This window comes from Pantherophis guttatus, chromosome 1 (genome assembly GCF_059756535.1).
Source record: "Pantherophis guttatus breed Tessera chromosome 1, ASM5975653v1, whole genome shotgun sequence".
Classification (NCBI taxonomy): Eukaryota; Metazoa; Chordata; class Lepidosauria; order Squamata; family Colubridae; genus Pantherophis; species Pantherophis guttatus.
In genome coordinates, this window is record NC_142063.1 from 86,982,804 (window position 1) to 87,008,235 (window position 25,432).

Here is a 25,432-nt window from a genome sequence, read left to right on the forward strand (position 1 = left end):
AGTGAAACACCCGGAGGTCGGAGATCTTACGTATTTCCGGGGGCAGTTCATTCCACAGGGCTGGGGCTCCCACAGAGAAGGCCCTCCCCCTGGGTGTCGCCAGCCGACATAACAGATACTTTTCTTCAGTATCTGTTATTGAGGAACTCATGTAGTGTAGTTTCTAGCAAGGTGTTTTGCTCGTGCAATCACAATCTCATAGGACAGGGGCAGGGGTGAAATTCAGCAGGTTCTGACAAGTTCTGGAGAACCGGTAGTGGAAATTTTAAGTAGTTTGGAGAACCGGCAAATATCACCTCTGGCTGGCCCCAGAGTGGGGTAGAACTGGAGATTTTGCAAGATCCTTCCCTCAGAAGTGGGGAGGGAATGGGGATTTTGCAGTATCCTTCCCCTGGAGTGGAGTGGGAATGGAGATTTTGCACTATCCTTCCCCTGCCACGCCCACCAAGCCACACCATGCCCACCAAGCCACGCCCACAGAACCAGTAGTAAAAAAAAAACGGATTTCACCACTGGACAGGGGTGTCAAATTCAAGGACCGTGGGCCAGATCGAGGAAACACCAAACAACTGGCCCCTGTCACCTTGGCCCTGGCCCAGGCTGGTTGGGCATTGATCTAAAATTTGGTGGTGGCCATCCAGGCTGGAATGTGATCAGCCTTAGATCCGCAGGGCCACCCTGGAGCCAGCAAGGGGCTGGCCTTGCGCCATCCCCTGGGCGTTTGCTGGAGACAATGGATCCCCCCAGCCCCACCAGGCTGTCACATGCACACACACACCCCCCCCCCGATGTGAGCAATGTGAAGCTGGCCACATCTGCCACAGCCACCTAACCACACCCACCTGGCCCCTCGAGGTCAACCACAAATTCAATGAACTTGAATTTGACACCCTTGTCTTAGGATCACTTAGATTGCCGAGGGAGTTGTTCAAATGCAGGAAAAGGTTAATTAAGGTTTCCCTTGTCTAGTTGTGTCTGATTCTAGGTGGTGGTGCTGATCTCCATTTCTTTAACAGAGGGAGCCAGCATTGTCAATAGAGAGCTATTGGTATGTGTATATACTGTGGTTAAAGTCTAAAGTTCAAGCGCTTCTTGATAAGATATTTCGGGGGAATTGCTTCTGCCCAGGGTGGGTAAAAATCAATGATTTTTTTAAAAAAATAAAAAAAAATCAGATTTTTTTTATTTAAATCGGATTTTTTTGATTTTTATCGAATTTATTTTAATAAAAAACTTTTGGGGTAAAAATCTATTGTAAGATAGTTTTCTATTTAAGATACATAAATAATTTAGTTTATTCAGCATGAAATGGAGCTTAGTTATGTAGCATGAGGCTGTATATTCTGCAACACTGGGACTATCGGTGAGTCAACAGTGGGTCAAAGGAGTAGCAGAGATGACAGTTGCTCTTTAAAAATTATGATTTAAATCGAATTGATTTAAATCAAGCCTTTTTACCAGTGATTTAAATCATGATTTAAATTGTGAAATCCACCCTACTTCTGCCTGTGCATTTAGAATCTCCTTAATCTCAGCGAGAGTGCTAACGTCCAGATAACTGCAAAGAAATACAATCCTTCCATTCCCCCTTACTCTCCCCCCTCCAGTTGCCTTTTGAAAAAGCACTTTTGAGAAAACTATGACCTGGATGACTGAGAATCTCCACAAACATATTGCTTAAAAGCTTTTTTGCCCATTTGTTAGCTCCCTACTTCTCATATCATCAAATCCGGTTTTATTTTTCTCTTTCATGCCATAGTTCTTTAGTTAACTCATCTCTGGAAAATGCAGTTCTCAATTTTTATTGTGAGTGGTTGAAATTTGACTTTAGGATCATATGAACTCAGTCCTACATTTTTAGTGATCTTCTGTTATATTTCCAAAACAGACCATTCAAGCAATCATTTTAAGTAGCTGATACTAATTTTATTAACCAATAATTTCCCCAAAACCTCTGTCCGCTGTGGAACTTCAGAAGTAGCAAAATGTTTGGGTAAATATATAGAACAGATGTTTAAATGGAATAAGGAGTCTGAAGAAGCTATGCAAAACAAATAATTTTTCTTTTAATTCGGTTTTTAAATTCATACATTCTGCTTGATCAAGGATTAGTAAAAGTTCAGTGAACTCTCCTTTTTCATTATATTTACGGAGTGCTTGTTGCCATGGCTACTGAAATCAGCTTAGCTGGTTTGAGGCAGCTGCACCAATCCAGCGAGGAAGCATGAGATGATGCTGAAAATTTGGAGCAGACGATTGGATGGTGATTACAATATGCATTTAATGGGGTGTGGTTTAAAAGAAGGAAAGGTAAAAAAGAGGATTGGGACATTTTATGTTAGCATTCTTTCTTTCTCTCAATGAGATCAAACGAAGGAGTTATTTCTTTATCTGAAGCTGAAGAATAAAAGCACAGGTAAGGAAAATTAACAGAATTCTAAGTGGTCTGCTTCATATTGAATTGAGAAGTAATAGTAAAGCAAACTGGTTGGGAAGCCGTTGCATGTATTGTTTTGTACGGTACATGTGTGGAATGGGAGCAAGTTGGAAAGCAGGCTTTGGAACATTTGCTTATAAGAAAGAAATATTTGTAGAATGTATTTCTCTTTTAAAATTAACAATATATAAGTTTTTGTGTTTACAAAGACCATCCTGAATTCCTCTTAATGCTTGACGATTTATTTTCTTTGTCTTATATTCCTGGATAAAACATTTTATGGTGTTATACAGGTAGCTCTTGACTTACAACCACAATTGAGCCCCAAATTTTTGTTGTTAAGTGAAATGTTTGTTAAGTGAATTTTGCTCTATTTTACTTTTGCAACCCATTTTACCAATTTTGCCCCATTTTACTTTTGCCACATTTGTTAAGTGAATGACTGCAGTTTTAAATTAGTCATATAGTTAAATGAATCTGGCTCCCCATTGACTTTACTTGTAAGAAGGACACAAAAGGTGATCACCTGACCCCAGGACACTGCAATTGTCATAATTACATTTCAGTTGTCAAGCGTCTGAATTTTGATCGTATGCCCATGGGGTTGCTGCAATGGTCATAAGTATGAAAAAAAGTCACTTTTTTCAGTGCCATTGTAACTTTGAACTGTCACTAAATGACCTGTTGTAAGTTGAGGACTACCTATATTGAAATGAATATTTTTAAAATATCTAACATTAGCTTAGATCAGTGGTGGGTTGCCCCTGGTTCACACCGGTTCTATAGAACCGGTAGTAAAACCGGCAGGAGGTTCCTCCCACCGACCCCGACGTCATCAGAACATTTTTGCGCATGCGCAGAAGAGCACACGAGTGAAACGAGAGCGTGAGCGTGGCCCCATTGCAAACTGATAGTAAAGGTAAGTAGAAAGAAGTACCCATCCACCCACCCCCGGCTTAGATAGTAACTGATTAAAAACACAGCTAATTTACTCCTTTGGAACAAAACTTATTTGGTAGAAATCTAGTTGGTATTGACTAATTCACACTTTGGGAACAAAACTTATCTGGTAGAAATCTAGTTGGTGTTGACTAATTACACCTTTGGAACAAAACTTATCTGGTAGAAATCTAATTGATGTTGACTAATTTACACCTTTGGAACAAAACTTATCTGGTAGAAATCTAGTTAGTGTTGACTAAGAGTTTCCCAAGTCACCTCAGGCAGACCCACATAAAGCACATTGTGTTATTGTACAGTATCTTTCTCCTTTGGAATACTTCCATGAGAAAATATATTTCCATGAGATACTTTTGCGATGCTCATTTGCATTGTAAAAACAATTAGAAAATAATGATGCTGAAAATATATTAATTTCCAAAGTTCATAATATAGTAAAACCTCTATTTAATAGACTATTCAGGAGAAGCAAGATATTCATTAAATTCAAATGTCCATTAATTCTGCATTAACATTATTGTATCAAGAAATGTACAATAATATGTAAAGCCATGTACTTGTTATAAATGATATCTTTTGTAATAAAGCTTTGATTTAACAATACCCTTCATGAGGGACCAGCTGAGCTAAAGTTACTACATATTTGGGGCACAGCTGACCAGCAGATATGACCCATAATTAGAAAAGCCAGATGAACCAGTGGCATGCGCTCCTTTTCCATTGAGAAACATTTGCGCACCCACTACTCAAGCAGGAGACCCTATACCATTTCAGACAGATGGTTCTTTTCTTAAAAACCTCCAATGATGAAGCACCCACAATTTCTGAACGCAAGCTGTTCAATCGGTTAATTATCCTCACCGTTAGGAAGTTTCTCCTTAATTCCAGGTTGCTTCTCTCCTTGATTAGTTTCCATCCATTGTTTCTGATCTTCTGGTGCTTTGGAAAATAAGTTGTTCCCTCTTCTTTGTGGCAGCCCCTCAGATACTGGAATACTGTTATCATGTAACCCCTAGTCCTTCTTTCTCTAACTTGGCCATATCCAATTTCTGCAACCGTTCTTCATATGTTTTTGTCTCCAGGCCCTTAATCATCTTAGTTGCTCTTCTTTGTACTTTTTCTAAAGTCTCGACATCTTTTTTGTAAACTGGATGCAGTATTCCAGGTGTATAAAGATCTGTAAAGCACTACTAAGGATTTATAAAGCACTACTAATACTTCACGTGCTTTTGATTCTGTGCCTCTGTTTATGTAACCAAGGATTGTGTTAGCTTTTTTGGCTACCGCCACACACTACTGCCTGATATTTAAGTAATCCTCCAAGGTCCCTCTCACAGTTACAGTTTTTGAGCCAGGTTTCTCCTAATCTGTACTTTGGTTTTTCTTTCTAGATGTAAAACCTTGTTTTTCTTCACATTAAATTTCATTTTGATGGATAGGGTCCATTATTCAAGTCTGTCAAGATCTTTTTGGATCCTGAGCTTGTCTTCTGTGGTGTTGGCTATCCCTGCCAGCTTAGTGTCATCTGCAAATTTGATGAGTTCCCCTTGTTAGCGAAGAGATGTGGTAGAGAAAAGCATGGCCTTGATGGTTCTGCAAGTACATCCGTGTTTAGGATATACCTTGAAATGCAATAACTTGAGGACCATTTTTGTTTGCCAAGTTTTAGTTTTGCTTGTGAGCTGTCTAATAATGTATTTTTATGTATTTTATTGCTTTTAAAATAGTAACAGGAAAAAAGGAACAAAACACAAAGATAAATACATTATCAGAAAATTGCATAAGAAGTGTTTAAAAATAAATGGAAAAATGCAACAGAAAAAATAAAAATAATGTATAAAGCATGGATTCAACAGTAAATAGCTACACTCTACATATAATTAATGCAAACATTATGCAAGTACATATATATTTATTTCTTATACACTTTTTATAACTCTCATTCTTTTTAGCCTTAATTGTATTAAAAATAGTCAATGAGCAAGAAAGGTTTAGTCAAAGGTTGACATTGTTTTCTCCCATAGTTAGCAATGCCACATGAACCTTGTCTTATTTTTCTTAAGGTTATTTAAAAGCAGAATTAATTATGAAAAATAACCAAGTAGAGTTGCATATTGCATAATTGGACATAAAATTTCACACACACAAAAGGCTCTTTTATACTTGAGAATTTTATCATTTTTGTATTTACTTCTTCTGCAGTTTCCAATGGCATCTCATAAAGACAGCCAATTTTTTGGAGGAGGAAAAAGTCAAAATGCTCTAAATGGAAATGAAGCCTCTCATGGAGAGTGGGGTAGATCATGGTAAGAAAATCTGCCGTGTAGTGACTATAGCTGTGAAATACTTGCACTTATAAAGAACTGTACAGGTTGGTTCATAAAAGAGGCAGCTAAAGCTGAATTTTAGGAGGATTTTATTAATATTCAAAGGCAGGAGGGATGTCATAGAGTATTTAAGTTTATTTCTTTGAAATATATGTTGGTTTTCTGTTGACCCAGCCAGCAGTAGTTCATGAAACTGGCTTGTTTCAGCAAATACTGTAATTGTTAAGGGCAACAACACATTACAATTGTGCAAATCATTATTCTGTTCAGAGTCAGTCATTGACAAAACTGTTCCAGTAGAGTTTTGAGGTTCATTTTTGGGGGGGAGAGTAACAATCTCTATGTGTCTTTTTCAGGAAGATTGATTGGTTTTCTTTGATAAGTGTCATCTTTCTACTCTCGTCTTGCCCCTTTATTGTCTACTATTTTATAATGTCATGTGATCAGTACCATTGCTCTTTGAGTGAGCCAGCTATCCAGTTGCTTACGGGAAAAGTTCACCTCTTAGATATCTGGGACAAGACACCATCTTTCTCTTGGAAAATTCTAATCTTTTACCTTTTTTGGGTAATGTTCCAGGTACGTATCTTGAAGCTTCTCTGTTGGAATCCAGTTATTTGGATCAAAATTAAGTTTGGTTTTAAAATTACATTCTAAAATTGTAACCCTATATGTGAAAATGTGGGAATATAAATTATTAACAATATTGTGTTTGGATGTTGCTGGGAATAATGCTAACAACTGATATTTCTTTGAGGCATTTATCTGTCTTGCTCTCTTTTATGTTTCTAGGACTTCCAAAAGATTATGACTGACAGAAGATAATGAGAGACTTGCTGTCTTCCAGAAGTTATTAAACTTAACTTCCAAAACCCATTGCCATTAATTAGACTAAGCCAGGATTATTATTTCAATCATATTTTCAGGGCAATAGGTTCCTCACCCAGAGTTAGATGGTGATTTGAAATTAACAGAGTCTCACTTTCAGTCTTTAGTTGTTACTTCTATATAATTTCTATATGAATATTTGATCATAGTATTAGCAGCTAGAAATTAAATGTTTCCTGTAATTTCAGTACAAAAAAGATAAAAAACCAGATTTTATACCTTTACATTATTAACCTCTGTTTAGTCCATGTCCCCAAGTGAGTTATACTAAAATATTCACAAATCCATATACTGTATATTTCAGCTACGTTTTTAAACATCTACACTATTATGAGGGGTTGGGATATGAGTAAATGTCAGTTATGAAAAATAATTATATGGTAAATCCATAATTTATCCTTCTACAAATGTACCATTGTGCAACTTTAATTTAAAGATACGGGCTTATATGTTCATTCTGTTACAGGCATTTTTGTTTATGATTCCTGACTTTTGCCATAAATTTATTCCTGGATTTCAAGGAGGAGTACAGGAAGGTGCCATTTCACCTGCTGGTAAGACCATTTTTATTGTATTGAGTAATTGAAACTGGAGAAAAAAGTACATGACTCAAAACATTATTATCTGCTTATTTAGCATGTTGCTAATAATTAAATGGTACAAACATTGATCCCTATATTAGCCTACATTTCCTTCTCACTCTCAGACTTGCTCCAAGAAGTCTTTTTGTCTTAAAAATAATGAATTTTTATTGCTGCCTGTTACACTTGGAGATGTGTAATGTTGTTTTTGTCTGTTTTGAAAAGCTTTGGACCTTGTTGATAAATAATTACACATACGCACATTCATTGCTTGTTACTTGTGTCTATCTTCTTCAAAGCTTCTGCGGCAGGGGTGAGCAATTAATTTTCCCAAGGGTGGTAGCGTGGCTGATTATTTTTGTGTTGCTTCAATTGAACTGGTGCTGTTTGGTGTCAGTGTGGGTAGAGATTAAGGATTTGGGATCATGGCGTTTGACTGCCAGCTAGTATTCATGGATTCTGGTTTTTAATTGACATGTTTGTCCCACATAGAATTGGTTGCAATAGTTACAGTTGATTTTGTAGATTACATTGTTTGTTTCATTCTTCTGTATTTTGTCTTTGGTTCTGGATAATTCCTGGCAGAATGTGTCACGTCAATTATTTTGTTCATACACATAAACTCTCAGATGGCTTTTCCAACATGTCATTCTGAAGACCCTTAAGATAATTAAATAGGCAATTTCAAAAAGTGATTAGAAACATGATTAGTGAATATGTCTTAAAAGGCTCCTCCATGGTTAAAAACTTGATTACTGATCCCTTCATTTCCCAGCACCCAAACCCATAGGAGACTATTATCCTTTGGTCTCCCCGTGAGGAGTTGCTGTCTGGAGCACATGTGGATTATCTCCTTTACTCTCCTTGTTCAGAAAAGTTCAGTCAGTATACTCAGTGATTCTTCAGCCTTTGCCTAAATTATGTTCAACTTGTCATGCCTTCACCTTGAAGGCCTATTGTTTTCTGTTTCTTAACTGCTAGTCATCCAAAGTTCTTTTAGAATTGGACAGCCTCTGAATCATCATCATCATCATCATCTGTTTCCTTTCAGGTGTAGTACTCAAATATGAGATTAACGGACTGCAAGCCTGGCTCATAACACATGCCCTCTGGTTTGCAAATGTTTACTACTTCCAGTGGTTCTCACCCACCATCATTTTTGACAACTGGATTCCACTCATGTGGTGTACAAATATTGTGGGCTACTTTGTGTCTATATTCGTTTGGTTAAAAGCCTACTTCTTCCCTTCTAATGCAAAGGACTGGTATGTTGATATTACTTATATTACTATAAATATGATAATTTGATGAGCACTGAATGTTTCATTCTAATCAGTAAAGCTATTTCTCTGCCTTTCTTGCTTGTACTTTTGTACTTTTACTTTTGCTACTTAAGATCATAAATATCTAAGCATGTCATTTCAATTTCTAAAGTCTCATAATGCTGGAAAATCATTTATGTATTCAGCTTCTCATATACAGATTCTGTCTGTCCTGAGCATTGAAGTCTTCTAATTGTGGGGTTCTAATAAGGTAACTTATGTTTTTATAACAGAAGTGTCCCCTTCAAGTGCCTTGAAAGAAACAGTAATTCAGTCATGCTTGAAGAAGATAGCCTGGAACTAGTGTCCTATTTCTAGTATCCTCTTTTTGAGTAAGGTCCTTGAGAAGGTGGTGACTTTGCAGCTTCATGCATTCTTGAAGGATGTGAGTTATGTGCGCCCATTCCACTTTGATACTATTCTGGTTTTGGCATCGAAACTTGTTGTTCTCACAGATGATGTACTCTGTGAGAAAGAATTCCAGAAGAAAAAAATGAGGATTTAGAAGGGAAGATGGTGGAAATTATCGCAGGAATGACACAAAAAGAGCCAGAAGAAATAAAAGGACAATTGGAAGAAACTTACTGCGTACAAACAAATTATATAAGAAAACACAGACTGGCGAGAGAAGTCCATCTCAAATTCTTAAAAAAATCAATCCGAGATGAAGCCTATAAGAAATCTAGAGAAGAAACGGTGATCTATAATGATAAAGAAATTATAATTTTAAAACAGATACCCCGAAGAGTAAGAAATCTACGACAACAATATCAGTTTTTAACACAACTATTGATCAAATATAAGATAATGTACAGATGGCTGCCAATAGAGGGGATCTTAATTACGTGGGAAGACAAAAAATATAAAATAGACACTCTAGAAAAGGCAAGAGAATTCCATAACACACACTTTAGACTAGAAGAAGAACAGGAAAGCAAGGAGGAAACAGATAGTAAAAGTCAAGAAGAAGAACCAATAGAAACAAAGCAAGAAAAAGAAATAAGACAGAGGCAAGAAAAAGAGAGAGAAGAGAGAGAAGGTGCAAAAGCTAAGGCACAGATGGAAACAAAAAACACAAAAAAAACAGATACGATAGGCAATGGATGAACAGATCAAACTCTTTTCGGTAAATATTAATGGCTTAAACGCCCCAAAGAAAAGGAATCAAATTTTCACAAAATTACGAAAACTAGAAGCAGATGTGATATGTCTGCAAGAAGTACACATTCAAAAAGACTATCAAAAAATCCTAGAAAACCCCAAATTAGGAAAACTATATTCATCTCTGGCCCAAAAAAAGAAAAAGGAGTAGTGATTTACGTAAAAGAAAAAATACAATCTAAATTAGTTTATACCGATGAGCAAGGTAGAGTGGTGATGGTAGAACTAGAAATAGGAAAGAGGAAAATGTTAATTGTAGTAATTTATGCACCTAACCAAAAACTACAGGTTTTTTTTAAAGATCTACACATAAAATTAGCAGAATTGGAATATGATGATATTTGTGTAATAGGGGATTATAATGCAATAGTAAATGCAAATAAGGACTACAAAACGGGGGGGCAAAAACAAAAGAAAAAAGAAATACTTCCAAAAGAATTCTTTACTATGGCTGAAGAACTAAACTTGGCAGATGTATGGAGGGAAACACTTGACGAAGAGGCCCAATACACCTTTTACTCCCATCCGCATAATTCCTGGTCAAGATTGGACATGGCATGGATGACCCCAAATATCAAAATAGAAGTAGAAAAAAATGAGATAGGCACAAACCAATGGGCAGACCACAATCCACTATTCATAAACTGGAAAGAGGAAAGAAGACGTAAGAGATGGATGATGAACCAAAGATTATGTAAAGAAAAGAATTTAATTCGATGTTAGAAAATGAAGTAAAAATATTTTTTCAGATAAATAAAATAGAGGAAACCTCTTTACAAAACACATGGGATACTTTAAAAGCATATATAAGGGGCCTAGTAACAGCATATACGAGGAAAAAGAATAAAGAGAAGAAAAAACAATTAGAGAAATTAGAGAAAGACCTAAAACAAAAAGAACAAAAACTCCAGGAAAAGCCCCAGAACAAAACAATAAGAGAAGAATGGGAAATGATTAAGCATAAATTGAATTTGATAAACCAAATAGAACTAGCCCAAAAAATAAAAATGGCGAAACAAAATTATTTCGAACACGCAAATAAAACGGGCAGATGGCTAGCCTATAAACTGAAGAAAGAACAGAAAAAAAGAACGATATACCAATTGAAAGAAGATAAAGGAGAAATTCAACATAGTAAAGAGGCCAAAAAAAAAATTATTAAGAAATTTTATGTGAATTTATATAATCAGGGAAAAATAGAGGAAGACAAGATAAAATAGTACATAGGGAAATCAGGAATGCCAAAAATCACAGAAGAACAAAGAACAACTCTCAATAGGCCAAAAACCAAATTAGAATTAGATGAAGTACTGAAAAAGCAAAAAAACAATAAAACCCCGGGACCCGATGGGCTACCGGTAGAAATATATAAAACAATGCAAGAAGTACTGGGAGAGAATATGTTGCGATTATATAATGAAGCTATGGAGAAAGCCAAAATACCAAATTCATGGACAGAAGCCATAATAACAATCATTCCAAAAGAAGATACAGATCTCCAGTTAATTCAAAACTACAGACCTATTTCATTATTGAATGCCGATTACAAAATATTTGCAGCAATCTTGGCCGAAAGGATTAAATCAGTATTAAATACATATATACACCCGAGAAAGAATGGAGAAGTGCAATTCTGTGATACAAATCATAGATATCTTAGCAACTTTTGATACCATTGGTATGGTATCATTCTGAATGAATTATCTAGACCAGAATGTGTTGTTGTGATGAAGAAAGATGCACAGGCAGGAAGAAGGTTAATGGGAAGGCACACAGAACAGCTTCTGGGAGCTCCCTTTTATTGTTCTCTATAGTCTTCATGGCAGAAGCTGATTCATTGATCCAAGTTCACTTTGTAGTTGATTGGCTAAACAAAGCTCGTGGACAGCTCATGGACAGTTTCATGTTTTCCTGTTGCAAACAATGTGATCTGATTTGCCTACGTGACAGACCTCATGTTTTGAGACTTCCTGAGGAAGGGTCTTTAAGGATCATTGTGCTGACGTTTGCATTCCTCAGCGGTGGTTTGCCAACTACTGAGAAAGCAATCATCCCCACAAGAATGTTCTTCTTACATAGATTTTCTCTATTTCTTCAATCAGCTCCACAGATAAGTATTATGGTGCTTGTGTTCAGTCTTGTAGGGTGTGGAATGCCTTCTGTCGTTTTTTTTTGTTTTGCATATATATAAAACTGCTAACTAGGTCATTAAGGGATTAGAATTAGTATATTGATGATAGCCAACTATATTTCTTCATTCTCAGAATCAGATAAGACTGCAGATATTGGAACAGATGCTAAATAGATGGCCTGGATGAAATTCAATATCTTGAAGTGGAATCCTGACAAAGTAGACACTTTATGAATTGGTACCTTGTGAAGCCAGAAATTAAGTAGGTTCTCCATTCTGGGCAGAATTGTACTGCTCCTGAAAGAGCAGGTGTACACCCATATGATTCACCTCTCAAGCTGTCACAACAGCGCAATGCATTTATCTAGCTGTATCTACCTAATTTTGAAAACTGCAACTGTTCTGGATAGGGATGGGCTGGCCTTATCTTCTGATAACCTCCCATTTGGATTACTATCACACCATAAACAGGTCTACCATTGAAGAAGACTCAGAAATTACAGTCATAGGCCATGCCTTGGAATACTTAGAGACAATACAGGTGAAACTCGAAAAATTAGAATATCGTGCAAAAGTTCATTTATTTCAGTAATACAACTTAAAAGGTGAAACTAATATATAAGATAGACTCATTACATGCAAAGTGAGATAGTTCAGGCCTTGATTTGTCATACTTTTGATGATTATAGCTTACCGCTCATGAAAACCCCAAATTCACAATCTCAGAAAATTAGAATATTGTGAAAAGGTTCAATATTCTAGACTCAAAGTGTCCCACTCTAATCAGCCAATTAAGCCATAACACCTGCAAAGGGTTCCTGAGCCTTTAAATGGTCTCTCAGTCTGGTTCAGTAGGAATCACAATCATGGGAAAGACTGCTGACCTGACAGTTGTACAGAAAACCATCATTGACACCCTCCATAAGGAGGGAAAGCCTCAAAAGGTAATTGCAAAAGAAGTTGGATGTTCCCAAAGTGCTGTATCAAAACACATTAATAGAAAGTTATGTGGAAGGGAAAAGTATGGAAGAAAAAGGTGCACAAGCAGCAGGGATGACTGCAGCCTGGAGAGGATTGTCAGGAAAAAGGCCATTCAAAAGTGTCCACAAGGAGTGGACTGAGACTGGAGTCAGTGCATCAAGAGCCACCACACACAGACGGATCCTGGACATGGGCTTCAAATGTCGTATTCCTCATCAAGCCGCTCCTGAATAACAAACAACATCAGAAGCATCTTACCTGTGCTAAAGAAAAAAAGAACTGGTCTGTTGCTTAGTGGTCCAAAGTCCTCTTTTCTGATGAGAGTAACTTTTGCATCTCATTTGGAAACCAAGGACCCAGAGTCTGGAGGAAGAATGGAGAGGCACACACTGCAAGTTGCTTGAAGTCCAGTGTGAAGTTTCCACAGTCTGTGTTGATTTGGGGAGTCTTGTCATCTGCTGGTGTTGATCCACTGTGCTTCATTAAGTCCAGGGTCAACGCAGCTGTCTACCAGGAGATTTTGGAGCACTTCGTGTTTCCTTCCACAGACGAGCTTTATGGGGATGCTGACTTCATTTTCCAGCAGGATTTGGCACCTGCCCACACTGCCAAAGTACCAAGACCTGGTTCAATGACCATGGGATTATTGTGCTTGATTGGCCAGCAAACTCGCCTGACCTGAACCCCATAGAGAATCTATGGGGCATTGCCAAGAGAAAGATGAGAGACATGAGACCGAACAATGCAGAAGAGCTGAAGGCCGCTATTGAAGCATCCTGGTCTTCCATAACACCTCAGCAGTGCCACAGGCTGATAGCATCCATGCCATGTCGCATTGAGGCAGTAATTATTGCATCTGCAGAGAACCGCCCAGCTGCGCTGTTTAGGGTGACCCGCTCCCTACTTCAGGTGGGGGTACGGGAAGATCCCTTAAAGGGTCGAGCTGAGGATTTTGTACAATTCCTGCATGATAAAGTCGCTCAGATTCGGGAAGGCCTGGACTCCGATTGGGTAGATCCAGGGGAGGAGACGGAGGCAGGTCTTGAGAGCGTTATCTGGGAAGGGTTTGACTCTGTGGCTCCTGAGGACATGGACAGGATTCTGGGCAAGCTTAACGCTGCCACATGTTTATTGGACCCGTGTCCCTCCTGGTTGGTACTGGCCTCCCGGGAGGTTACATGAGGCTGGCTCCAGGGGATTATAAATGCTTCTCTGAGTGAGGGTGTCTTTCCCGCCGCCTTGAAAGAGGCGGTTGTGAAGCCCCTCCTCAAGAAGCCTTCCCTGGACCCGGCTATATTATCAAATTATCGTCCAGTCTCCAATCTTCGCTTTGTTGCGAAGGTTGTTGAGAGTGTGGTGGCGCGACAATTACCCCGATACCTGGATGAAGTTGTCTATCTGGATCCGTTCCAGTCGGGCTTCAGGTCACGATACAGCACGGAAACGGCATTGGTCGCATTGGTGGATGATCTCTGGAGGGCTCGGGACAGAGGTTGCTCCTCTATCCTGGTCCTATTAGATCTCTCAGCGGCTTTTGATACCATTGACCATGGTATCTTACTGCACCGGCTGGAGGGGTTAGGAATAGGGGGCACCATGCTTTGGTGGTTCTCCTCCTTCCTCTCTGACCGTTCACAGTTTGTGTTGGCAGGGGGGCAGAGGTCGACCTCGAGGCACCTTATTTGTGGGGTGCCACAAGGGTCAGTCCTCTCACCCCTTCTGTTCAACATTTATGTAAAACCGCTAGGTGAGATCATCCGTGGTTTTGGGGTGAGTGTTCATCAGTATGCTGATGACACACAGCTATACATCTTCACCCCAGACCACCCCAATGATGCCCTTGCTGTGATGTCCCGTTGCCTGGAGGCCGTGCGGATCTGGATGGGGAGAAACAAGCTCAGACTCAACCCCTCCAAGACCGAGTGGCTGTGGCTTCCGGCGTCCCGGTATAGTCAGCTGGTACCATCACTGACAATAGGGGATGAGATCTTGCTCCCCACAGAGAGGGCCCGCAACTTGAGTGTCCTCCTGGATTCACGGTTATCTTTAGAAGATCATTTGACGGCCGTGGCCAGGGGTGCCTTTTATCAGGTTCGCCTGATCCGTCAGTTGCGTCCCTTTCTGGATCGGGACGCCTTGCTCACGGTCACTCATGCCCTAGTTACCTCCCGTATGGACTACTGTAATGCTCTCTACATGGGGCTCCCCTTGAAAAACACCCGGAGGCTCCAACTGGTCCAGAACGTAGCCACACGGGTGATTATGGGCGCAGCTCATTACGCCCATGTAACACCTCTCCTACGCGAGCTGCACTGGCTCCCGGTGGTCTTCCGGGTGCGATTCAAGGTGTTAGTTATCACCTTTAAAGCGCTCCATGGCTTAGGACCTGGGTACCTACGAGACCGTCTTTTGCCACCAATAACCTCCCACCGACCAGTTCGTTCTCACAGGGAGGGACTACTCAGGGTACCGTCAGTCAAATTATGTCGACTGGCGACTCCCAGGGGGAGGGCCTTCTCTGTGGGGGCTCCAACCCTTTGGAATGAACTCCCCCCGGAGATACGGAATATCCCTGATCTCCGTGCTTTCCGCTGTGCCCTCAAGACCCTGATGTTCCAACAGGCAGGGCTAAACATACAAACATGTGAATGATTTTTTAAATGTTATCTAATTCTGGGTTTTATTTAATTGACCAAACTAAGTAATAATTTTAATTAGCAATTTTATGATGTTTGTGTGTCTATATTTTTCTTGACTGTACACCGCCTTGAGTCCTATGGGAGAAAGGCGGTATAGAAATATAATAAATAAATAAATAAAATTGATGCAAAAGGGGCCCAAACCAAGTACTGAGTACATATGCATGCTTATACTTTTGAGAGGTCCGATATTGTTCTATGTACAATCCTTGTTTTATTGATTTCATGTAATATTCTAATTTTCTGAGATTGTGAATTTGGGGTTTTCATGAGCTGTAAGCCATAATCATCAAAATTATAACAAATCAAGGCTTGAAGTATCTCACTTTGCATGTAATGAGTCTTATCTCATATATTAGTTTCACCTTTTAAGTTGCATTACTGAAATAGATGAACTTTTGCACGATATTCTAATTTTTCGAGTTTCACCTGTATAACACTGGTTCTGAAAGAATAGCTCTGGCTACCTACATCTTTATCACTAAAGTTCAGTAAAAATAGTATTAGGACCAATATTTTAGTGAGTCTAAAGTCTTCATAGATAGTCCTCAACTTACAATCATCAGGGAACCTGCCTATCGCGGTCAGAAACCATGATCGTCGTAAAGTGGGTCCGATCCAATTTTATAACATTTTTTGCAGTTGTCATTAAGCAAGCGCCACAATCATAAAATGATTACTGTGCTCATTAAGCAAACTCATTCATTATGGGGCATATTTGCCGAAAACTGGAAATAAACACCAGGTTTTAACAAAAACACCGTAAACTCTCATAAATGCAGGTTGCTTGCCAAGCACATGAAAAGCGGTCATGCGACCAGGGGAACAATTGGAGCTTTGAACTTTGGGGTGGGGGGAGGGCTTTGACATACTTTGAATGGTCACTTGTAAATCAAAGACTATTTGTATTTACCCTGGAGCCAGGTCAATACTAATATTATCCATCTTTTGGGGGGTCAGTTGAAGATTCTTTTGGTAATGAATGTCAGCTCTCGACTGGAAGTTATGAATTCTAATACTACTTTTATTATAAGGTTACAGTAACAGAACCTTGCAAGTCTGTATATGCTATCCTCTCCCTGTTTGTATCCTGAAAAGAACTAGGGAGGGTCAAATCTAAGATGTTTTCTCAAATTATATTTCTGCCCCAGATTCAGATTTTGTTTATCTGACCATTGTATTGATCTCTGGTTTCTCAAGGGTTATTCCTTCTTCCCATTACATTACACTGTTATAAACAGGTTATAAATATTTGAAATGAAAATAAATAACATTGTAGTTAATGTCAATTATTTGCAACAGAGTAATCAGTAATGATGTTCATTTCGTTTGTGAGTGTTCTTGCAATTTTATTTGGTTTTCAAATTGATGTATAGTAAACTTTTGTTTATCCTCTTAATATTCTACTTTAGCAAATTCACTGGCAATTTCTTCTACGACTTCATGATGGGAATTGAATTTAATCCACGCTTGGGAAAGTGGTTTGATTTCAAATTGTTTTTTAATGGCCGACCTGGAATTGTAGGCTGGACTTTGATTAATTTATCCTATGCTGCAAAACAACAGGAATTATATGGACAAGTCACTAATTCTATGCTGCTTCTCAATATCCTACAGGTAAACATTAAAATATGGATTAAAATTAAATGCTATCAACAACAATTTTCTCCAATTCGTTTCCTCAGGTGATACATCATAAGTGTGTGTGTGTATAAGCACACAAAAAGACAGACGTGTATATTATATGCGCACATCACTTTTACACTTGGCTGCAATTTAATCAGTCTCTTAACTCTTTCATGACTATAGTTCCACAAAATTCTTTCATATATCAGTACCACTGTTTTCAAGCTATTCTTCACAAAATAATGATGAAAAATTATTGGAGTTGTGAAATATTTCAATATGCTGTTCATTTCAATCTCTTAGGTTCTCATATGAGAACAACAAAATTTCATGCAAGAGTTGACAAAACAATATTCTTGGATAAGAATTCAGATTGAGATAGCTAACATCTGTGTTGTTTGGAATGATTTTTTTCCACTCATACCATGATGAAAACATTAAAACAGTTTTTAACAGAGTTAAAAATCTCTGATTTATAACTCGTTATATTGGAAGGTTGTGTTTGGAATGTTTCTGCATTGTGACAGTGTATAATAATTGGGCACTAACATACAATAAAAAGTTAAAATTAAAGAGAACATTGTCTATGGAGATTCTCAATCATCCAGGTCACTATTGTCCCAAAAGTGTTTTTTCCAAAAGGCAACTGGATTTTCTTGCTTTTTATTTGAAAACATTTTGCTTCTCATCCAAAAAGCTTCTTCAGTTCTAAGTGAGGAGAATGAAAGGATTTATATTCTTCGCAGTCATTTCATCATTAACACTCTCAGGGTTGGTTGTTAGCTCTCCGAGAGTAGTTGAAGCCACTTGGGGGTTTAGCTATATCTCAGAGTCACTTGAATCAGAGTGCAAACGGGTGTGGAACCTTTTTGGAACTGCTGAAACAACTGCATTGTTGTTGTTGGAGGGCTGTTCAGTTTTAACATAGACTCTTTGACTCTTCTTTCAAACCTGGGGTCCTCTCTGTCCAGAATATGAACTTTGCTATCTTCAAAAGACTGACCCTTTAACTTCAAAAGCAGATGAACTGCTGAATTCTGTCCTGATGAGTTTATTCTCCTGTGTTGTGCCATATATTTGTGAAGTGGTTATTTTGTTTCTTCGATGTACCAATCTGCACATTTCTTGCTGCATTGTACTACATATACCACATTGCTCAGTTTGCATCTGGGTGTTTTGTCCTTGGGTTGGAAAAGCTTCTGCCTTAATATATTCCTGGGTTTAAAGTGTGCAGGTATGTTGTGTTAGTTGAAAATCCTCCTTAGTTTTTCAGATATTACTGCAATGTATGGAATGACAACGTTGCTCTGTTTGTTCTCTTCTTTGTCTATTTTTAAAGAGGTCCCTGCTAGATCTTTTTGTAGACTTGATGAAGGCCCAGTTAGGATAACCACAAGTTATGAGGACTTCCTTGATACTTTTTTGTTCCTTTCTTCCCCTCTTTAGCCTGGTGGTGTAGGATCCTGATTATTCCCAGTTTATGGTCCAGTGAGTGGTGAGAATCAAAATGTAAATAGTGATCTGGGTGTGTTTATTCAAGGCTTCCACTTTCTATGTTTTAATCTTGACTCAAGTGTTGTCCACATATCTATACCAATGAGCAGGTGGAATTAGATGCCTTCATTAGAACTCAGGAAGTGAAAGCCTTCACCAAACACTTCAACAGAAATACTAAGTTTACACGGGAAGATGTTAAGGAAAACAGTCTGGTCTTCCTGGATTGTGCAAGTACACATCAAGGAAGTCAGAAGACTCAACACCAAAGTATACAGAAAACCTATATACATATCGGTATTTACATTTTGATTCTCACCACCCACTGGACCACAAACTGAGAATAATCTGAATCCTACACCATCAGGCTGAAGGTATGCCTATCAGCAAAGAGGGAAAAGAGAAGGAATAAAAACATATCAAGGAAGCCCTCAGAACTTGAGGTTATTCTAACTAGGCCTTCATAAAAACCACAAAAAGACCCAGCAGGTCCTCCTTCATAATAGACAAGGAAGAAAACAACAGAGCAATGTTATCATTCCATACATTTCAGGAATATCTGAAAAACTCAGGAGGATTTTCAATTAACACAACATATGTGCAGGAATACATTAAGGTAGAAGCTTGTCCACCCCAAGGATAAAACACCCAGATGCAAACTGACCACTGTGGTATATAGCAATAGCACTTAAACTTATATACCGCTTCAGAGTGCTTTACAGCCCTTTCTAAGCGTTTTACTGAGTCAATATATTGCCTCCAACAATCTGGATTCTCATTTTACTGAACTCAGAAGGATGGGAGGCTGAGTTAATCATGAGCTGGTTAGAATCAAACTGCTAAACTGCTGGCAGCCAGCAGTTAGCAGAAGTAGCCTGCAGTACTGCATTCTAACCACCGCGCCAACACGGCAGTAACATGTAATTTGTTGCAATCTTCTGTTACAAATGATGCTTCTATCATTTGAATCCTTTGATCTTGTAGATGAGGTCAGCAGTAAAACATCTGATAATACTTTCCTGCACAAGGTGATTTTGAAACAGTCTCAAAGTATATTAGGCTACATTCCTAAGTAGTTTTCTTAAAGGAATAACCATATGGAATCTAATGGGAATTGTTTGTGAGTACAAGTGCATACTACTCTGCAGGTGAAAGTTCAAGCTAGATATAGATCTTTTAATATATATTATGGGCATAAAATAACCAAATTGATTTAATTTGACTAACAGCTAATTGAGGAAGTTCTTTATACACATCTCAGCATCAATTTTTATAGTTTTGAAACATTTTCATAGAAAAAAACCAAGAAAGTCCTGTTGCCTTTTGGAAAAAGCATCTTTGGGATAAAGAGGACATTGGAGTATCATGTTCTACAACTATAAGGCTCTATGAAAGTGGTGATAGAATCATTAATTTAGAATTTTAATCATTAATCCTATGTAAGTGTAATCCCCCCAAAACCATGACTTGCATTTTATATCTAGATAAATTTGAGCTTCTCTCTCTCTCAAAGATAACATTTATTCACATGCCTATTTTTTTAATAAAATGTAGTGATAATGTGTATATTTTTCAGGGCCTATATGTTCTGGACTTTTTTTGGAATGAAACTTGGTATTTAAAAACAATCGATATTGCCCACGATCACTTTGGATGGTATCTGGCCTGGGGAGACTGTGTTTGGCTTCCCTATCTCTATACTCTGCAGGTATTTCATCATATGCATTTACTCTTGTTTGTATTTAATTGCTTCTAGAAGCAATAGAGTTTTCCTCCCTTTAAGAAAACATTTTTGGGTATCTTGATGACAGTCAAGTTTAAGGATTTATTTTTTATTTTTTTAGTGTTTGAGCCTACTGCTGGAGGGAATAATCTGACTTGGCAATATTATTTTGGGGAGGTAATGGGCAACTCCTAGGGTGATGGTTGCTATTACGTGGCAGTTGGAGGTTGGCTGTGAAGACAGCTGGAAGTTGATATTTTGTGTGGTGGGTGGAGGCCAGTGGCTGATATCTTATATGCCAGAGTTGAAAAACTAAAATGCAGGCTTTCAGAGACCAACTAGAGCTGAGGAAAATACAAAGGAAGAAGGATGCTGGTTAAGACTGTGCCTTCTCCATGGTGGCTCCCTCCGTCTGCAGCATCATCCCTCCAGAAATTAGAGTCACCCCTATTCTGACAATCGTTTGGAAGGCCCACGTGGCTTTGCCAGCAGGCCTGGGGAACCCAGAGCGGGATAGAGCCCATTAAATGGCTGATATGAGTATGTGTTGTTGCCAGGAAGGTTATTTTATTATTTTTATTTTTTTTATATTGTGTTTCTATTTCCTGTAAACTGCCTTGAGTCAGTGTGAGCGAGTAAGTATAAATTTTCTGGATAGATGGATGGATAATAGGTAGGTAGATAGGTTGCCTGCCTTCCTGGCTGACTGACTGACTGAATTTGGAGGAAGAGACCACAGACTGGTGAAACTAAGATGAAGAAAAAAAAAGAAAATATACAAAAATGTGATGATATGGTAATGTGAGGTTGTTTAGGAAGATAGCTAAGAATGGAAATGGTGAGAAAAAGTGGTGAATGATGGGTTGAAAGGTGTTAGAGATATGGAAAGAAACTGAAGAGAACAGAATGGATTGGAATTGAAGGTGGAAGTGGTACAGGTGGTCCTCATTTTACAACCATAATGGAACTTGCACATTGCAGTCATAAAGTGGGTAATCCATGTGCTCAGCCCAATTTTATAATCATTTTTGCAGCAGCTGTAAAATGAACGGTGTGGTCATTAGGCAAATCCATTGTTTACTATTGCGTGTTTTGTTGGAAACTGCAAGTAAACATTAATTTTTGACAAAAACATCACAAATCATGATCATATGACCATGGAATTGCACAGGGCCATAACTATGAGCCAGTTTTCAAGTGCCCAAAAATGTAGTTATGGGACTGTAGGGGGTATGCCTGGTCATCAAACTTCAGATGTAAATCCCTTTTTCAGTGTCCATTGTAACTTCAGACAGTTGGTAAATGGCCGGTTGTATGTCTAGGACCATTTGCAGTATTGGTGGGAAAAAGGGCACTTGGCACAATTCTGAACCTGCTAGCAGATAAAGCAACAATGGCTATAATAGAGTTGTCAGGTCAGGATTGCCATGGGTGATAAAGATTGGAGATTACTGGTAAAGTCACCTGTGGTCACTGGTGATTGGAAGGTGCACTTTGTTAGTACAGAGGTATGATCCAAGTTTAGATGAGAGACTGGGAAGAATAGTAGGTAGGCCCCTTGAAATACAGAATAAAACAGCCCAGAAGTTGAATAACAGGTCAGTCAGATGGGGTTCCAAATAGGAATGGAAAAGGATCGATGGGATTGTTGTGAATGGGAGGGAAGTTCATAGGCTAGCAAGCGTAGCTTTGGTTTCATGCCTATGGAGATTCTCACTCATTCAGGTAATGGTTGTCCCAAAGGTGCTTCTTCAAAAGGCAACTGAACAAACATCTTCAAGAAAAAGCAAAGAAAGGCCAGTTGCCTTTTGAAAAAGCACCTGTGGGACTTTGGTTTCATAGTTGGAAGTTGGGATACAATAAGAGAAGTTGAAAAGGATTTCATAGTCAAGAGTTCCGGAGATTAAGATGATTGGTCAGTTCACTTCTGCCGGATAGGCCGAAGGGAAAAAAATATGCAGAGATGTGAATGTACACACAGGTAATTTTTCAGCGGTTAAGAAATGTGAAACATAAATAAATAAATAGTTCTCAACTGTCACTTAATTACAGTTCAAAGTTAATATACACACAGAAAAAAATACTTCAACCTGGAAAAAAGACGTTTCTATTCCAAAACTCCGCCCTCTTTCCAGCTTTACTTGCCTTCAGAAACATGGTGTTTGCTAGCTTTTTAGCCAGAAAGCTAATGAATATTATGTTTCTATGACAGGCCAGAGAAAAGAAGATCCTAAAGATTCCTGAAGATTGAGCACACACAGGGGAAGGGAACCACTGAGTGGGCCCAAGAAACAAAGCTTGGACCCCAAAGGTCCAAGTTTCCTTTCTCCAGCCCAGTGCAGTAGTTCCCTTCTGCACACAGATAGGAGAGGAAGGCCTGCAGCGGGCTGGAGAAACAAAGCTCAAATCTTTGGGATCTGAGCTTCTTCATTTCTATAACTCAGCACAGGGGTTTCCTTCCATGCATGAAAAGGAGTTGCCTACCCTCTTTAGGCTTAACAATCCAAGAGGTCTCTTAAGAACCACAATTGGGAGAGCTGAGATTGCTGTTGTTAAGCAAACTGATCATGTGAGCTTCTAGCTTAACTATTGCAAAAACCTACAACCCAAACTCTGGGCCTTATTGTGGTGGTAAGTCAAGCACTATTTGTACTGCAGTTGTGATGGGCCAGGGTAATTATGGCAGGAAAATTATGGAGGCTGTGTGTTAGAAGGGGGTCTGTTAATCTGATGCCAGTCTAATTTTCCAATCCTCCAGCTTCAGTCTTGGATTTAGGCAGCCATATTGCTAGTGATCTTGGGCTCATTTGGTTGTGAATGAGCATAAAGACTTGTATGTGTCTTAATCTGGTTGACTAAACACAGGGATGTGGCCTGTCTGAGATTTGATCTCAAGCTTTGGGTTGTTTAGTAGCTATGAGACCAAGGCCAGGGAAGGAGAGGAAAGTGACCAGAGGCTTTGGCTGTGAACGGAGACTTTGCTCTATCTGTTTATTATTGCAACTGTACTTTTTTTTCATTAAAATGTTTAAGCTGCCCAATAAGCCAAAGCTCTCTGGGCAGTTTACAATAAAACACACAAAAATATAACCTTAAAAACATGTATGATAATACCAAAATACAAAATAAAAACAATATATAAACTAAAAGCCTGGTGCTGAAAAGCCAGTTAAAATCCTGGGAAAATAAAATGGTCTTCACTTAACACTAAAAGGATGCCAGTTGAGACTCTCTGGGGCAGAAATTCTATAAATGGAGTGTCACCATAGGGGAAAAAAACCAGGGTGAAATCTACTTACCTTCCCTATTGGTTCGGAAGTGCACGCACCACACGCGCACAGTCATTTTACTCGTGCACATCACATGTGCGCACTGACCTACACATGCGCAAACCCTTCTGTGCATGTGCAGAGGGTAAAAAACAGGTTACTTTCTGGTTAAAACAAGGAACTCCCAACTGAGTTGCCTGATCGTCAGAGCCTTCAGTAGAAAAAATGATTTTAAAAGCCTCTGACGATCAGGCAACTCAGCTGGGATTGTCAGAGCCTTTTAAAATCATTTTTTTACAATCTCTTTGGCCGAAGAGGTTGTAGAAAAAATGTTTTTAAAAGTAAAAAAAAAAAGTTGGCCATGTCCACCCAGTCACATTAACCCCCCCCACCAAGCCACGCCCACAGAACCAGTAGTAACAAATTTTACATTTCACCACTGCCTCACTTCATTTCTTTTGGTCAGAAATCTTGAAAAAAACACTCATTAGATCAGCGGTTCTTAACCTGGGGGTCGCGACCCCTTTGGGGGTCAAACGGCCATTTCACAGGCGTCGCCAAAGCCCTCTCTCGCCCCCCCATGCCTTCACTCACCCTCACTCTCTGTTGGATCGCCGGCCGTTCGCTTACCCTGCCCACTCCCAATCTATTGCTGCCTCCTGAGTCCCAGCTGATGGCTAGAGGGAAACAAACCATTTAAATTCTTGCCGCGGGGCTTCAAAGGGCCGCCCTACATCTGATCAGTGTTAAAAGAAAACAAATGAGAAGACCGGTGCCTGCAAAAATAGAAAAAACAGCCCCTTTCAGCTTCAGCATAAGTAGATTTGATCAGCCTCAGACTCTCAGCTGATTTGCTCTCAGCTGTTTTGCAGAGGGCTCTGTTGCTAGCTGCAAAGAGAGGAGCAGATTTTTTTCCCCCTAGCTATGCTGAAAAACGAAACTGAAAGTAAAGCAGGGTCTTTGTTGCAACATGACAAAATGAGACAGAGAGATATTTCTTTTTCTTTTTCCTCACCAAAAAAGGTAGGTGCAAAACTGCAAACAATGGGAAATTTAGGGCAAAAGAGGAGGTTCAAGATTTTAAAACACAAAAGAAAAAAAGCTCTATTTAACTAGGGAATTGTAATAATTGAGATACTATTAATTGTATATTGTGTTGAAAGCAGAAATGGTTAAGTTGTGGTTTGGAGGAATGTATCGGGGAAATTATTTGGTTTATTATTATTGGTAAATATAATTAATTAATTTGTAAGAAATTGGATTGCATGGAAATAATTGGAATATTCATGTTCATATTGATTGATATACAAAAAAGATAGTTATATAACTAATTGATTTATATTAAAATGTTGAATTTGTATTAAACAACTGTATTACATAATTACATAATTAACCAATGTGAGGATGGATATAAAAATAGATGACAATGGAAAGGGGTATAATATAGAATAGAAGGGAAAAATTGAATTTGATTAAGATTAGAGATGAGGATGAAGGGTAATATTGTTTTTTTAGAAAAATTGATGAGGAATAAATATGGCAAAAAGAAAATATAGAAATTGTAAATTTAATTGAAATGACTAAACACTGGTTAAATTTGTGAACTGGCCAAATACTCTGTTCAAATAAAATACATTGTGTGTTTGTATGTGTGTTTCTAATTATTGCTATTTATTCATATTTGTTCTCTTTTATTCTTTAAAGTTTAACAATTCATTCTTTATCTTAATATCTTTATATTTGTTTGGGGTTGGTTTTCTTCCCTTTCATCTTTTTTATTGTACAGCAATCTTTCTCCTCAAACCTACTAACTCTCTCTTTTCTTTCCTTCTT

General features: G+C 38.5%; 1 protein-coding gene across 7 annotated transcripts in view; it reads left to right on the top strand.

The window, feature by feature from the left end:
• Positions 1 to 25,432, top strand: part of DHCR7 (7-dehydrocholesterol reductase) — a 30,940-nt gene that overhangs the window by 3,775 nt on the left and 1,733 nt on the right. For 2 of the 7 annotated variants that reach the window (XM_087877574.1, XM_087877575.1), the window contains exons 2-8: positions 2,366 to 2,416; positions 5,600 to 5,703; positions 6,081 to 6,303; positions 7,079 to 7,166; positions 8,245 to 8,458; positions 16,900 to 17,104; positions 20,184 to 20,315. In XM_087877574.1, the coding sequence (XP_087733700.1) occupies positions 5,606 to 5,703; positions 6,081 to 6,303; positions 7,079 to 7,166; positions 8,245 to 8,458; positions 16,900 to 17,104; positions 20,184 to 20,315 (960 nt within the window). In that variant the 5' untranslated portion in view covers positions 2,366 to 2,416; positions 5,600 to 5,605. Of the gene's footprint in view, positions 1 to 2,292; positions 2,417 to 3,178; positions 3,357 to 5,599; positions 5,704 to 6,080; positions 6,304 to 7,078; positions 7,167 to 8,244; positions 8,459 to 16,899; positions 17,105 to 20,183; positions 20,316 to 25,432 lie in introns of those variants that run through there. The other 5 variants (XM_087877582.1, XM_034417284.3, XM_060687630.2 and 2 more) reach the window with 5 other exon arrangements.